Source organism: Palaemon carinicauda, chromosome 45 (assembly GCF_036898095.1).
Source record: "Palaemon carinicauda isolate YSFRI2023 chromosome 45, ASM3689809v2, whole genome shotgun sequence".
Lineage (NCBI taxonomy): Eukaryota > Metazoa > Arthropoda > Malacostraca > Decapoda > Palaemonidae > Palaemon > Palaemon carinicauda.
In genome coordinates this window covers 32,204,281-32,221,231 of record NC_090769.1, presented here as the reverse complement: position 1 = coordinate 32,221,231, position 16,951 = coordinate 32,204,281, and the positions used below count along the sequence as shown (strand labels likewise).

General features: G+C 40.4%; 1 protein-coding gene across 5 annotated transcripts in view; it reads left to right on the top strand.

Moving 5' to 3' along the window:
- LOC137634783 (GTP-binding protein 10 homolog) overlaps positions 1-16,951 on the top strand; it is an 82,838-nt gene that overhangs the window by 57,769 nt on the left and 8,118 nt on the right. For all 5 annotated transcript variants that reach the window (XM_068367317.1, XM_068367318.1, XM_068367316.1 and 2 more), the window contains exons 5-7: positions 1-83; positions 769-1,007; positions 16,409-16,532. The exon at positions 1-83 is cut by the window's left edge and continues 44 nt beyond it. In XM_068367317.1, the coding sequence (XP_068223418.1) occupies positions 1-83; positions 769-1,007; positions 16,409-16,532 (446 nt within the window). The remainder of the gene's footprint in view (positions 84-768; positions 1,008-16,408; positions 16,533-16,951) is intronic.

The window sequence follows — 16,951 nt, the reverse complement described above, 5'->3', positions numbered from 1 at the left end:
CCTGGTAGGATTTCCAAATGCTGGAAAGTCAACATTTTTAAAAGCAATTTCCAGGGCCAAGCCAAAAATTGCTAGTTACCCTTGTAAGTATTTTATAGCTTAATTTTTATAGTAAATATAATGATTATTTAATGCATGGATTTTGATGCCTAATGTAATTTATCCCAGTGATACATTCAGTCAAAAAGGTTGCTAGCAATTTTAACCTTTGCATTAGCATATACATTACCTTTAATCTCCTGTATAAGAATTTTATTGTCTATCCAATAACAGACCATGGTTATATGAGATGACATAATAGTATTCATACATTAAGTTTCAGTGTTAGCAGACTTGTTCAAGCTCTGGGTTTACACGAGAAAACATTGTAGAGATGTCATCATTCAAATATACTAGACGTTCTGGTGCCTTTGATCATACAAAATACTTTTGCCTAAAGGGTTTCGTGCAAAATGTTTAATCAAACATTTGATGTAAGAATCAAAGGTCATAAGTTTACCTAGCTAGCATTTACAGACCTTAAAAGTCCATGCATAAGATAGCATTGGTTCGTTGGTTCTTGAATTGTAATTTTTCAAACATCTAACAATGTAAAATGTTGACATTGTTCAATAATTTGAAGATTTTTAATCGCTGTTTCTTTAAATTCTTCACCTTTTTAGGTTAATTGGTATCACTAAAGGTCATCGTAAATTCAACAAATTATAAATACACTAAATAAATTTTTAAAATCAGGTTGCTTTCTAAAATGGTCTTTTATATTTCTAGTTACAACAATGCAACCAAATATTGGAACTATTGAGTACCCTGACAAAAGACGAATAAGCATAGCTGATCTTCCTGGCCTAATTGAAGGTGCTTGGGCTAACATGGGAATGGGACATAAATTTCTTCGACATGTGGAAAGGACAAACCTCCTGCTGTACATTGTTGACATCAATGGCTTTAAATTAGGACCTCAATATCCCCATAGAACAGCTTTAGAGAATGTAATCCTTCTCAACAAGGTAATAAGAGAATTTATTTTTACATAATTTTCATGTAACTTGAGGCTTAATTAATTACTCTAGTTTATTAAGACTGAATGTAGTATTGATGAAGAGCCTTACATGTTTCCGGGCTGGAATTTTGTTAACATTTAGATCATTTAAACTTATTCGTTCCTACATGAATACAAACTATCGTTCTTTAATAGGTGAGTATATCTTTGGCCCTTTGAAATTCCACACTGTACACATAGCTACCAACAAGTGGAAGGGAATTTTCTCCCAACTATCAGTCATGTAGACACATTTTTTACTTCAGTTGCAAGCAGCACAGATGAACGCTTTCTGCCACTCCCATTTTGGTTGCTTAAATTTTTTTGCTATGTCTTTTTAGAAGAAATGGGTAAGTATGCAAACAGACAATAGATAGATTAAGAGAAGAAGACTAGGATATGCAGTTGTTTTCCAGATAGAATCTAAATGGGTGACAGATTTCTGTGCAGTTATGCCAATATCCATGTTCCTATTGGGTGGATGAATGTTTGCTGTCATCTTTCGCTAGTGTGGCCTCATGTTGACAATGATAATGTGAACTTGCGGAGGTTGTCATTGTTTGTACATCACTGGTGCTTCATTGATGAGAGGAAATTGTGCTGCCGCTGAATGTTTAAGGGGAGGGTCGCCAGCCATCTTCCGCCTCTCTGGTGTCTTCCCGACTTCCATGAAGGCGTTAAAGGGCATAAGACCTGATAGTATTGTCTCTGCTGCTTTGAATAGTCCCCTGTGGCATTTGCTCCATTTGATTGCTGTGGTTGATTTTCACAACCCTAAAATAGGTAAACTAGTAGAAGCATGTGCACTCATCATCCTCTCCAAGTTCCTCCTCCTCCCCTGCCTCGTCTTTGTTAGATTCTTCAGATGTTACTACTTCTAGAAGAAGAACAAGTAAAATATATTGAAGAAGTATAGGAAGACTGATTGATGGGAGTCTTTTATGCATCGACCAATCTCTCACCGCTTATGCGTAGGAGACAGTATGATATCAAGAACCATCCCAGACTGGGAAAGGTATCACAGTACTGAGGACATATGCTTCTGTGACTGTTATCTGTGCTTGGTTTGTTCTGAACCGAGCATGGGTACTGTTGTAAAGAAACCTTTTCTGCAAAATTTCAGTTTCAACACTTCCAGGCAGCTTAGTACTTCAGGATCAGCCACTGTCCATTTTATGTGAGCATCTGCATCTTCAAACAGGCCGATGGCTCCGCATCTCCTTCCACATGAGGATTATTCTGCTTGTGCACTTGGTCTATAGCCACTGAGGAAAAAGGCCAAGTGGTTTTATGGATAGAGAAATTTCTGGTGGCATATTGTACATGGTCCATGGCAAAGAGGAAGGGAATGAGTTTCTAAAGTATGTCTGTATAATTTGAAATTATACTCCCGGTATAACATATTGAAAACGAACTGTAGAAGTTCTAGCTGAAGCACAAGATTCCAAAATTAGAATTGTGGACACTGACTGATTTTTTTTTATCCACACAGCATAGCCCATTTTATCTTCTAATTTTGGATATACTGTATGCCAGATGGCAGCTTTGAGCAATTGATATAAACTGCAAGCTGTCACCTGGTGGGCTAGATATGTCTTCTTTATATGTTAAACAGAGATAAGCAAATCTGATTTTCCCAGTTTTGCTATTTCTGCTTCTACAAGAGCACCAATCCAACCACTGTTTTTTAACCTGTTAAGCATCCCCCCTGGACCAGGTTGCCGCTAACGTACCATCACGCTTTTTTTGCCCTGAGCGGTCATTTCACTAATGATAATTTTTTAATGTTAATATAATTTCTTTATAATCATATTTATATTTAAAAGTAGGGATATTAATTAAATGGTGGAGTAAAAAAGAACAATTAATACTACTAATATTTCATTTCAAATGGCTACATAATACTGAATATTCTAATGGGTTCTTTTTATCTTCAATCGTAAATCTTACGCCTGGATAAGCAACAAAAGCAAAGGGACAAGTCTCCCCCCCCCCTCTCTGTCTCTCTCTCTCTCTCTCTCTCTCTCTCTCTCTCTCTCTCTCTCTCTCTCTCTCTCTCTCTCTCTCTCCATATCGTTTCCTGTATAGTTTTCAAATATGTTCGTCATACATTTGTACATTATTTATCCACTTTATTCTCTCTCTCTCTCTCTCTCTCTCTCTCTCTCTCTTGGCGTTTCCTTTCCTATATAGTTTTGTGAAATCTCGTTGTCCAGTCATTCGGTAATGAGAAGTCATTTTTGCTTTCGGCATCGAAAGAAAACTTTGTTTCTTCAATATACTCATCACTGGAGGATTCAGAACTAGTGCTCTCATTATCAAACAGGTTATCATTATCAAATTCCTCAACATGAATATCATTTATTTCATCTAAAGAAATAACCTTGCTCTTTAGACCGTTCATTGCGAAAGGAACTACAAAGAACCTTTTCCGCATGAACGCCCGAAGCGCACTGAGAGTAAACCAGTTTTCTAACATCAAGCTACCTTTAGAAACATAGTTGCCAGACATCATATAAGTTTCTATTTATAGCCCCCATATGCTGAGAGTGTTGCCAAGTGGTGATCCTATACTTACTATACGAGTAAACGTAATATCACGAGACTGACGGCTTGAAAAAGGCAATTAAAGTCATGAACGGAATATGCAGTTGAAGGCGGTACTGAGTAGATCGTGGTGAACGGTTTATCACGTGGGTGACGCTTAACAGGTTAAGAGATCACCCAGAATTTTGAATTCTACCATTTCTAAATGCATCCCCCCAAACATGATAACCATATCACCATACTGTAATGACTATTCCGTAGGGATTTGCTTGGCTATTGAAAATACAGTAGTGGCAGGTCAACTGTAAGAACTAGGTTTGCCAGGATAGAGAAACTGTTGCTGCTCTAGCAATATGTTTAATCATTACAATTGAATGAGCTGCCTCTTGAAAAGTCAACATTGATGACAACCTTTTTTCAATATTAAACTTAGCCGGTGATTATATAAGCTGCAACTCTGTTGCTCGACAGAAAACTCTACGTTAAAAATCCGCCAGCGATCGCTATACAGGTAGGGGGTGTACATCAACAGCGCCATCTGTCGGGCAGGTACTCAGTACTCAATGTAAACACAGAACTCAATTTTCTCTCTGTGGGGCTACCGGCAAGACCTACTAATTCGCTGTGCTAACTGGATTTGTTTTCACAACTATTGGTGAAGTACACTATTCTAGTTTTGAGCTTTCGCTATGCAGGTGTTTTATCTTCATCTCAAAACTTGAACTCGTTTTGGATAGATTTAATTATGGTGACAAAGATAGTATGGACTTTCTTTCACTTTTAAATGGCCGACCCTTCCCTTAGATGGAAGTATGTTTAGGCTTTTAGTAATTATATCACGTTATAGATTTTCCTCTATATATTTTATATCTCTCCGCCTTTATTAGGCCTCTTCGATTAAGTTTCCATTTTTTATAAACATATAAAAATAAATTTTAATGCTATGTTTATATAGAACTTTCCTGAGAGTAGGCGGTCCTAACTTGGAAACCGAAGTTAATCAACGTTGAGCCCTTTATATCGTCTTTAGCTTTTAAAGAGCAAAGGATTTAAAACTTTTTAAATGTAATTTTTTATGAAAGAATTTCTTTGATAGTCTTCGTACTGTTTTCAAAGATGAACTAACGTTTAGTTTTTTATGCTACGCAGTTGTTGACGTTCAGGACGTTCAACATGCGCTCTATCGTTACGATAGTGAGAGAGTGTATCACGGTTTCACTTTGCAGTAAGAGTAAATCGATTCTGACGTTTTGTTCATTCTTTCTTAGCTTAAATGTTTTAAATTCTAATTTAAAGGAACTTTTTATTTGAAAAACCTTTCAGTTTTTTCCTTTAGTCAAATAACATGTTTTTTTTTGACGATATATAATTGGGCTCTTCTCTTAGGTGCGAAATCAAGAGAGAAAGAGAGAGAGAGATAGAGACGGAGGGAGAGAGAGGAGAGAAATGTTCCGTTCAAGCGGGTAACGTTGTTCTCGTGTTACTCACGTCCCTAGTCGCTGTACGGGGAGGAAGGATAAAACGTTTTTAGGTTTTTATTCTCGTCCCCAGGCTATGTGCGGTGAGAGATTGAAAACATAGTTATATGAACTAGTGTTTAGTCTCTTTCCCAGCCACTGATTTTTCTTTTTATCTTAAAATATGTTTTCTGTTTTTTGCTGGTATTATGAGCTTGCATTATACGACTAATTTCGCAATTACTACCTTTTAATGAAGGGTAGAATTGCGTGTTTCAGGTAGAAATAAGTGCAAAACAGAAAATCGAAGTGATAAAGTGATATGCGCAAAGTGTTACAGTGTTGCGTCCGAGGCGCAAAGTGTTACAGTGTTGCGTCCGAGGGTTCGTCTGTTCGTGCCTGTCGTTCACCTAGTCCGGGACCTCTTACAAGCTCCCAAGCCCAGGGGAGAAGTAATGTCAAACGACTTATGGGTTCGAGAGGCCTTGACCAACGAACAGACGTTTTCCCTCTATGGTATCGGGTGTATCTTACCAAGATCTCCCCTACCATAAGACGAGAGAGACGTTGTTTCTCCTCGCCATCCGTAGGCTTTTCGCATAAGAAACCTGTCACAAGGTTTCGGAGCCCTTAAGCGAAAGTCAGTCCTTTCAGGACAGGTCCAGCGTCCTGGTTACAGCCATTAGGACAGCTCTGACCCTATGCAGTCATCGGATAACTGCTCGCCGCCTAACAAAAGTGTAACACAGACTCCGAGTCTTTTTTTGTAGGCAAAGTGTTGCGGTCACAGACGTTACCCTCGTCTATTACCACAACCATTTCCGTTGATCCTTAAGGGGTTGTATGGCAAAACATGCAGTATATGCTTGCCTCCCTTATGGAAGACTATTCTGCCGATTAGTCCGTTGAGTCTAGCCGTTTATCTCATCGATATCCTGGCTTTCAGCCAACATAACGTTCCTTTGTGCTTACTGTTGACGTTGGCGTAGCTTAGTCACGTCAGTCATTTTGTTTAGAACCACACTCGATGCGGTCTCGTGTGGTTTTTCAGCCGCATTTGGACGTTAGGCCACTGGCTGATGCTCCTGTTGACGGTCAAGACGTTCACTAACAATCGGAGTTGACTTGTTTTGACGCTGTGCGTCAACCTCCGCATTCTAGAGTTGTTTTGACTGCTCAGTCTAGGCAGTCAAAGCAGTCTCGAGTGGACGCTGTGCATCCTCACGCACCTGTTGTGGTTGACAGTTCAGTTGTTGACAGTTCACAGACTGTCAAGCAGTTACATGACATTGCGTTCTGGTCCGCTACTAATGCACCAGTAAGAGACTCAGCTTTTATCGGACAAGGTTCCTGTAGATGAGGAAGTTGCTGTTCTCCCTCCTACTGATATTCCCTTGAGGACTCTGTCACATGGAGAGGAGCCTAAAGCTGCTTAGCCTCCTATGGACTTTAATTAAATCATGATGATTTTTTTAAGGATCTTCGTCCGGATCTTTTTGTAACTGCTGCTCCTCGTTCGCCTAAACGTCAGAGCTTACACTAGGCCTAGCTACTTCGAAGCCGTTGTTTTTAAGCTAGTGAGTGCTCTCTCGCTCTCCTAGAGAGCGTTACGTTGGCTAGGCGACTGGTTTTTCACCAGGAGGAGTTTGGGGGATACAGCCTTTGCTTTCCCTTCTTTTAAACTGGTTTATAGAGCGAGAGTCTGATATGACACGAGAGAAGTTCTCGGCTTGGGAGTTCATGCCTCTGCCCAGATAGACTTCTCAATTCTGGTAGACTCTCCCTGGCGCCTAGCCAGGAGACGCTCCATGTTGTTTACAGGTCAACTTCACAGCTGTTGTCGAGCCTTTGAAGTTTTGATGTACTATTATGTCACGCATAACAAGGCTTTCAGGGATGGTAAACGGTTCCGCCTCAGTCGCTAACCCCGTCTGTTGCCACACCTGCTCCCGTAGACCCTAAATGGGCTTTGCTGCAAGACATGCAGTCCAAGCTTGCGTCCTTGATAGAGGACTTAAATGCGGAGAATAACCTTCTGGCCAACAACCTTCCAACCGGTCGGTTGTGCGCCCTGTTGACGCTGAGGTAACCTACTCGCGTCTTCCAGTTGAGATGGTTACTCCACCGATGCGACCCAGTGTGGGTTGCCAGCCGCACGTTGACATTAAGCGACGCTCGGAGGTGGTTTTTGACGTTCAGGACGTTCAACAACCAGCAGAGGTGACTTGTTTTGACGCAGTGCGTCAACCTCAGCAACCCGGTAGGGTGTTGACTGCACAACCCAGACGGTCTAGACAGTCTCGAGTTGACGCTGTGCTTCCTCGCGCACTCATGGTTGTTGACAGTTCACAGACTGTGCAGCAGTTCCATGATATTGCGTCCGGCTCCGTCACGCATCCACCAGTGCGACCGGATTCAGCGAGCCAGACGTTACCCACTCCGTTGCCGTTTCCTCATCAGTTTCGGATGAGGAACCCTCTGATGAGGACGTTGCTGAACAACAAGACGATCAGCCCCCAGCCCTGCTATCCATCCAGAAGATGCTGAAGAAGGAACGCTGCTCAGTCAGGCTGTGGATGAGTCTGGTAGGGACACTGTCATCCGTGGATCAATTTGTGTCACTAGGAAGACTACACCTCCGTCCTCTTCAATACCATCTAGCTTTTCACTGGAAAAAGGACAAGACGCTAGAAGCGGTCTCGATCCCGGTTTCCGAAAAGATAAAGTCTTGTCTGACTTGGTAAAAGGACAATATCAACCTAAGAGAGGGTCTTCCCCTGGCTGTTCAGACTCCCAACCACGTTCTCTTCTCGGACGCATCGGACGTAGGCTGGGGTGCGACATTAGACGGTCGGGAATGCTCGGGGATATGGAACTCGAGTCAAAGGACAGTGCATTTCAACTGCAAGGAGCTACAGGCAGTACGTCTGGCCTGGAAAAGCTTCAGGTCTCTCCTTCAAGGCAAAGTGGTGGAGGTGAACTCGGACAACACCACGGCTTTGGCGTACATCTCCAAGCAAGGAGGGACCTACTCTCTGACGTTGTACGAGATCGCAAGGGACCTCCTCTCCTGGTCAAAAGGTCTAGATATATCACTAGTAACGAGGTTCATCCAAGGCAACTTGAATGTCATGGCAGATTGTCTCAGTCGGAAGGGACAAATAATTCAAACAGAATGGACCCTCCACAAGGATGTATGCAAGAGACTTTGGGCCACCTGGGGCCAGCCAACCATAGATCTCTTCGCAACCTCGATGACCAAGAGGCTCCCAATATTTTGCTCACCAATCCCGGACCCAGCAGCAGTTCATATAGATGCCTTTCTCCTAGATTGGTCACATCTAGATCTATATGCATTCCCTCCGTTCAAGATTGTCAACAAGGTACTGCAGAAGTTCGCCTCTCACGAAGGGACAAGGTTGACGCTAGTTGCTTCCCTCTGGCCCGCGAGAGAATGGTTCACAGAGGTTCTTCGATGGCTAGTAGACGTTCCCAGAACACTTCCCCTAAGGGTGGACCTTCTACGTCAGCCACACGTAAAGAAGGTACACCAAGGCCTCCACGCTCTTCGTCTGACTGCCTTCAGACTATCGAAAGACTCTCGAGAGCTAGAGGCTTTTCGAAGGAGGCAGCCAGAGCGATTGCTAGAGCAAGAAGAACATCCACCCTTAGAGTCTACCAATCGAAGTGGGAAATCTTCCGAAACTGGTGCAAGTCAGTATCCGTATCCTCGACCAGTACCTCTGTAACTCAAATAGCTGACTTCCTCTTATATCTAAGGAAAGAACGATCTCTTTCAGCTCCCTCTATCAAGGGTTACAGAAGCATGTTGGCATCAGTCTTCTGTCACAGAGGCTTAGATCTTTCCAACAATAAAGATCTACAGGACCTCCTTAAGTCTTTTGAGACCACGAAGGAGCGTCGTTTGGTTACACCTGGTTGGAATTTAGACGTGGTACTAAGATTCCTTATGTCAGACAGGTTTGAACCGCTACAATCAGCCTCCCTGAAAGATCTCACCTTAAAGACTCTTTTCCTGGTATGCTTAGCCACAGCTAAAAGAGTCAGTGAGATTCATGCCTTCAGCAAGAACATCGGTTTCTCATCCAAAACGGCTACATGTTCTACAACTTGGTTTTCTAGCCAAAACGAGCTGCCTTCTCGGCCTTGGCCAATATCGTTCGATATTCCAAACTTATCGTATGGTTGGAAATGAACTAGAAAGAGTCTTATGCCCTGTAAGAGCTCTTAAGTTCTATTTAAAACGAACTAAACCTTTACGAGGCCCGTCTGAAGCTTTATGGTGTTCAGTTAAGAAACCATCTTTGCCTATGTCAAAGAATGCTTTATCCTATTTTATCAGACTGTTAATACGAGAAGCTCATTCCCATCTGAATGAGGAAGACCAAGCTTTGCTGAAGGTAAGGACACACGAAGTTAGAGCTGTCGCAACTTCCGTAGCCTTTAAACAAAATAGATCTCTGCAAAGTATAATCGACGCAACCTATTGGAAAAGCAAGTCAGTGTTCGCGTCTTTTTATCTTAAGAATGTCCAGTCTCTTTACGAGAACTGCTACACTCTGGGACCATTCGTAGCAACGAGTGCAGTAGTGGGTGAGGGCTCAACCACTACAATTCCCTAATTCCATAACCTTTTTAATCTTTCTCTTGAAATGTTTTATTATTGTTTTTGGGTTGTCCGCAAGGCTAAGAAGCCCTTCGCATCCTACTTGATTTGGCGGGTGGTCAAAGTCATTTCTTGAGAAGCGCCTAGATTAGAGGTTTTGATGAGGTCCTGTTGTATGGGTTGCAACCCTTGATACTTCAGCTCCTAGGGGTCGCTCAGCATCCTAAGAGGATCGCGAGGCTCCGTAAGGAAGACGTACTTAAAAAGGCAGAGTAATTGTTCAAGTGGACTTCCTTACCAGGTACTTATTTATTTTATGTTTGTTATTTTGAATAACTGCTAAAATGAAATAAAAAATCCTTAGCTCATAATAATGTAAACAATTATTGCTGGTCTCTACCCACCCCCCTGGGTGTGAATCAGCTTATATAATCTCCGGCTAAGTTTAATATTGAAAAATGTTATTTTGATAATAAAATAAATTTTTGAATATACTTACCCGGTGATTATATATTAAAGGACCCTCCCTTCCTCCCCAATAGAGACCCAGTGGACAAAGGAGAAAATTGAGTTCTGTGTTTACATTGAGTACTGAGTACCTGCCCGACAGATGGCGCTGTTGATGTACACCCCCTACCTGTATAGCGATCGCTGGCGGATTTTTAACGTAGAGTTTTCTGTCGAGCAACAGAGTTGCAGCTTATATAATCACCGGGTAAGTATATTCAAAAATTTATTTTATTATAAAAATAACATATTTCAAAGTTGGCCTGTTGCATCTGAGAAGAATGATGTGCTACCCAAGATATGGACTCAGAATTTTTAGTCTTGTCTCACAGACTGACTTTCTCAAGCCATTTATACTTGAGAGAAATATGCTTAGAAAGCACAACTTGTTGGTGTCCTGCACTAACATTGGATTAAGGGAAACGATTTTCATGTTTAATGTGAGAAAGGGGTACATTCCTGTAATATTCAGGAAGAGAACACATTTTTTTTACTTTGTTCTGCTTTGGATGATTTGAGCCAAGTTTCTGTTCTCACCCTTTTCCTAAACACTTGGATGCAAAACAAAGATATGCCTGGTCCATGGAAGGATGTTTGTATTGTTGTGGCACTTGAATTATGGTCCAGATTGTCAACAACACAAGTTGCAAAGACCCTTTTTCCTCCACAGCCCTTGCTACAACTACTTCTCCCAAGCCTTTAGTCAATTTCAGAACCCTATCATTGCTAATGCTGTTTCCATGTTGATGAATTGTATAGATTAATTGATGCCTTTTGGTTTAAGCAAAGATCAGGAGACCAAGGTATATTGGAAACAGAGGTTCTCTTGACTTGGAATGTCTAGTAGCTGTTGAAGTTGTGGGAGTCATCCGACAGTTGAAGTGCAAAACTTGTGCTAAAGCCAGATCTGTAGATAATGTTCCATATTCAAGTTGGGATTTTATATCACCACACTTTTGCAGCAAACTTGGTGGTACAGATTCTCTTCTAGTGTCTACTGGTAAGGTTCCATCAAATGTTTTCTCTTGCTAAAGCATCTGCTTCCCTAATATTTTGGGTGCTTTGGTCATGATTTTTGCATAATTTTAGTCACATGCTTTGGGTAGGGTTTCTTTATTTATGAAAGCCAACACTCGCTTCCCATTTTGAAGGCCTCTAGTTCTGGAATACAAACAAGTTCTTTCAACATGGTTGGTGCACTAAGGAAGCATTAACATTGAGCTAATTGTCCCTATCTAAGATAAGGATAAAATTAATTAAGTGGGTCTCACTTGATTTCTGACCTAACATTGAGCTAATTGTCCCTTTTTTAAGATGAGGATAAAATTAATTAAGTGGGTCTCAATTAATTTCTAACCTACAAAAAATAAACTGATCAAGCTGAAGTTACCCCAAATCCATATATTACCTGATCTTTTATCGCATACATGAACTTAAGTACCAACTTTTGCCTTTTTTGCGGGTAATTTTGATATTGTGACAGCCATCTTAAATATTTCCAAGTAACAAATTATATATCTTGTTTATGTAAAGGCTTGCTTTCAAGTTTAACACAAACTTGGATTGACTGAGAAATTCAAATGTGAGTAACCAATTAAATGTCAATATTCATATATTCATAAAGAGCAATTTTGAAAACCTGCCGGCCATCTTGAAAAATGGCAAAAATTTTATTATTAATAATTAGTATTATAATTTTTATTATTATTATTATTATTATTATTATTAATCATTATTATTATAATTATTTTAATTAATTATTATTGTTATTATTATTATCAGTACAGTACTCTACCATACACTTTTCCAACTACCACTCAACAAACTAATACCCCTCGAATTACAACACTCATGCACATCTCCCTTACCCTTATGTAGTGGTACAATACACGCACAAACCCAATCTACTGGTACCATTGACAACACAAAACACATTAAACAATCTCACCAACCATTCAAGTACAGTCACACCCCCTTCCTCCAACATCTCAGCTCGCACACCATCCATGCCAGATGCTTTTCCTACTCTCGTTTCATCTAGTGCTCTCCTCAATTCCTCTCTTGTAATCTCTCTCTCATTCTCATCTCCCATCACTGGCACCTCAATACCTGCAACAGCAATTATATCTACCTCCCTATTATCATCAACATTCAGTAAACTTTCAAAATATTCCGCCCACCTTTTCCTTGCCTCCTCTCCTTTTAACAACCTTCCATTTCCATATTTCACTGTCTCTTCAATTCTTGAACCAGCCTTCCTTACTCCAAAACTTCTTTTTATTCTCTTCATATGACTGACCCAATCCCTGACCCCACCTCAGGTCAGCTGCCCTCTTTGCCTCACTTACCTTGCGCTTTACTTCCGTATTTTTCTCTCTATATCTGTCATACTTCTCTACACTATTACTCTGCTGCCATTCTTCAAAAGCCCTCTTTTTCTCTTCCACTTTTACCTTCACTCCTTCATTCCACCATTCACTGCCCTTCCTCATGCTTCCTCCAACAAACTTCTTGCTACACACATCACTTGCAATCCCAACAAAATTTTCTTTTACTGACTTCCACTCCTCCTCTAAATTACCAGTTTCTCTTACTTTCACTTCGTCATATGCCATTTTCAACCTTTCTTGATATTTACTTTTTACCCCCGGTTTTATTAGCTCTTCAACCCTCACTAGCTCCCTTTTACATACACCTACTCTATTCCCCCACTCTTTTGCTACAACTAATTTTCCTTCCACCAAAAATTGATCAGACATACCATTAGCCATACCCCTAAACACGTGCACATCTTTCAATCTTCCAAACATTCTTTTAGTTATGAACATATAATCCATTAACGCCCTTTCTACCACTCTTCCATTTGCCACTCTTACCCATGTATATTTTTTATCGTTCTTTTTTAAAAAGCTAGAACTTATCACCATCTCTTGCTTAACACACGTATCTACCTGTCTCTCACCACTCTCATTTTTACCTGGTATGCCATACTTCCCAATGACACCTTCTACCTCTCCAGAGCCCACTCTAGCATTCAAGCCACCCATGAAAACTACATAATTCCTTCTACCTAGTCCTACACACTTAGTTAATTCATTCTAGAACTCATTCCGCTCTTCTTCACTTTTCTCACAACCTGGCCCATACGCACTGACAAAAGCCCAACATTCCCTACCCAACCTAACCCTTATCCACATTAACCTAGATGATATCTCCTTCCATTCCGCTACTTTACCTGTCATCCATTCACTCAACAATAAAGCCACACCTTCTCATGCTCTTCTCCTTTCAATCCCAGACACTTAACCAGACATTTCACCAAACATCACTTAACCTTTCCCTTTTATCTTTGTCTCACACAAAGCCAATATATCCATCCTTCTATTCCTAAACATACTTCCAATCTCACATCTTTTACTCTCTATTGTACTACATCCACGCACATTCACACCCCAAAACTAGAGTGCGGGTAGCAGTCACTCTCCCCTCAGCTCCACCTCTTTGATGTCTCACAAGATTAGAATACAGGAGAGGGGGTTCCCAGCCCCCTCGTCCCGTCCCTTTTAGTTGCCTCTTACGATGCGCAAGGATACGTTGGCACTATTCTAATTGTTTTTATGCCCCCACGGCCATAAAGGATAAAACAGAGAATTCAGTCTATGAAGTACAGGGTGGTTTTAGAAGAGGAAGGGGTTGTATGAATCAGATTATTACAGTTAGGCAGATATGCGAGAAATATTTAGCAAAACGTAAGGAGGTGTATGTTGCGTTTATGGATCTGGAGAAAGCGTATGATAGAGTTGATAGGGAAGCAATGTGGAATGTGATGAGGTTATATGGAGTTGGTGGAAGGTTGTTGCAAGCAGTTAAAAGTTTCTACAAAGGTAGTAAAGCATGTGTTGGGATAGGAAATGAAGTGAGCGATTGGTTTCCCGTGAGAGTGCTGCTGAAACAGGGATGTGTGATGTCGGTGGGGTTGTATAATTTGTATGTTGATGGAGTGGTGAGAGAGGTGAATGCTCGAGTGCTTGGACGAGGATTGAAACTGGTAGACGAGAATGATCATGAATGGGAGGTAAATCAGTTGTTGTTTGCAGATGATACTGTACAGGTTGCAGACGCAGAAGAGAAGCTTGGCCGATTAGTGACAGAATTTGGAAGGATGTGTGAGAGAAGGAAGTTGAGAGTTAATGTGGGTAAGAGTAAGGTTATGAGATGTACGAGAAGGGAAGGTGGTGCGAGGTTGAATATCATGTTGAATGGAGAGTTACTTGAGGAGGTGGATCAGTTTTAAGTACTTGGGGTCTGTTGTTGCAGCAAATGGTGGAGTGGAAGCAGATGTATGCCAGAGAATGAATGAAGGTTGCAAAGTGTTGGGGGCAGTTGAGAGGTAGTAAAAAATAGAGGGTTGGGCATGAATGTAAAGAGAGTTCTGTGTGAGAAAGTGATTGTACCAACTGTGATGTATGGATCGGAGTTGTGGGGAATGAAAGTGACGGATAGACAGAAATTGATTGTGTTTGAAATAAAGTTTCCAAGGTGTATGGTTCTTGTATCTCAAGTAGATAGGGTTAGGAACGAAGTAGTGAGGGTGAGAACGGGTGTAAGAAATGAGTTAGCAGCTAGAGTGGATATGAATGTGTGGAGGTGGTTTGGCCTTGTTGAGAGAATGGAAAAGGGCTGTCTGCTAAAGAAGCTGATGATTGCAAGAGTTGATGGGAGAAGTACAAGAGGAAGGCCAAGGTTTGGGTGGATGGATGGAGTGAAAGAAGCTCTGGGTGATAGGAGGATAGATGTGAGAGAGGCAAGAGAGCGTGCTAGAAATAGGAATGAATGGCGAGCGATTTTGACTCAGTTCCGGTAGGCCCTGCTGCTGCCTCCAGTGCCTTGGATGACCGCGGAGGTAGCAGCAGTAGGGGATTCAGCATTATGAAGCTTCATCTGTGGTGGATAACGGGGAAGGGTGGGCTGTGGCACCCTAGCAGTACCAGCCGAACTCGGTTGAGTCCCTTGTCAGGCTGGGAGGAACGTAGAGAGGAGAGGTCCCCTTTTTTTGTTTCTTTTGTTTGATGTTGGCTACCCCCCAAAAATTGGGGGAAGTGCCTTGGTATATGTATTATTATTATTATTATTATTATTATTATTATTATTATTATTATTATGTCAAGAAGAAATGTGCCAAATTTCATGCGTGTATCACTATTTGCACTTTTCTTATATTATTTTGAAGTTACTTGCTCCACTTTTTTAGACAAGATTTGTTAAGAAGTATCTCCCCTATGCTCTCAGATTTGGGGGGGTGGGGATGGATATAATGTATGCAAGGCATTTCTTATAATGCGAATACATTCGGACAACATATCTTACAGAAGTATATAGGATCGCCTGTGAACATCTGCTAGTCCACCTAGAAGGGGTCTAACCTGACACCTTGGACATCTACATGCTCAGACCATTAGGAGGTTGGAAGGTTGGCCAGGTGCTTTGACATTTCCTGAGAAAGTTAAACTTGCCTGATTTTGGTTAATAGGGACTTCCTCACTACTAAGGAGGAGTCTCGTATTAAAGGACAATGGTTTGTATTTATGTATAAGTAAATCACAAATTTCAAAGTAATTTTGAATTCATATTCCTCTATTAAAGAAATGAAGAACTTAGGAGGATTATCTTCAAAACAAAAACATAAGCATATTTTGAGAATTAAAAAAGAAAGAGCTGGAGAAATTCTGGCAAAGCTGTTGTTGACATTGCTAGAGATGGTTGAAGAATGAGGATTTCTTTGTAACGGTTTCAAAGGGCTAAAGAGCAAAACTACCTGTTTTTTTGGGATGTGCAGACCATGTCAGTAGACATGACATGATTGATGGGGTTGTGATGAAACCACCGACACATTGTTAGATAAGTAATGTTTAAATGTCCTTACTCCTTTCCTGTGATTAGACACCTGAAGTGATATTTGAAATGACTGCCTGTACTTATAAGTTATTTCTAATTATGAATTTTTATATAGAATAAAATAGGGATTAACTGCATTGCCTGTCATGATTTGCATGGTCACTTACTCTTCGTAGACAATGGAAACTTTTTTTTCATGTAATATAAAGTTTTTTTAAGGATCCGTTATAAAAAAAGCAAGGGTATTAACCCTCAAGGAATCAAAGGTATAGCTTGCATGATTCATATTAAGTGATGTGTAAATAAGTTTACAATAATTTTAAATTTTGTTTCCAGGAGTTGGAATTGTACTCAGAATTACTGTTAGATAAACCTTGTGTATTACTGGTGAACAAGATGGATGATGATAAAAATGAAGAAAAATTGAATCACTTTCTTGAAGGTTACTCTAATTTAGCAGGTATGTACAAGTTGAATAATCTTTATATATTTAATGGTGAGATTTTATTAGTTCTATCTTTATTTAAACACAATCAGACTAAAATTGAGGAAACACCAGAGAAAGGAAGAAGCATCAAATTGATGAAAAGACTTAGAACAGGGCACCAACAAATGTTTGCTTTAACCTGTTAATCATATGATAGTAACCACTTTCTATTCCCAATAAGCTATCAATTTCTGGGTCTTTTTAAATTGACTATACACCCTAGGATCTAGTTTGTATAATAAAAACTTTGTAAAGAATATAATCTGTATTAGGAAAATTATGATTAAAATAAGTAATTTTTACGAGTAAAAATGACAAATTCGGAGATAATTTGTATTTTTCCCTAACTAATACTAACCTGGAGTTATTTATGTGGATAATCTTTCAGCAGC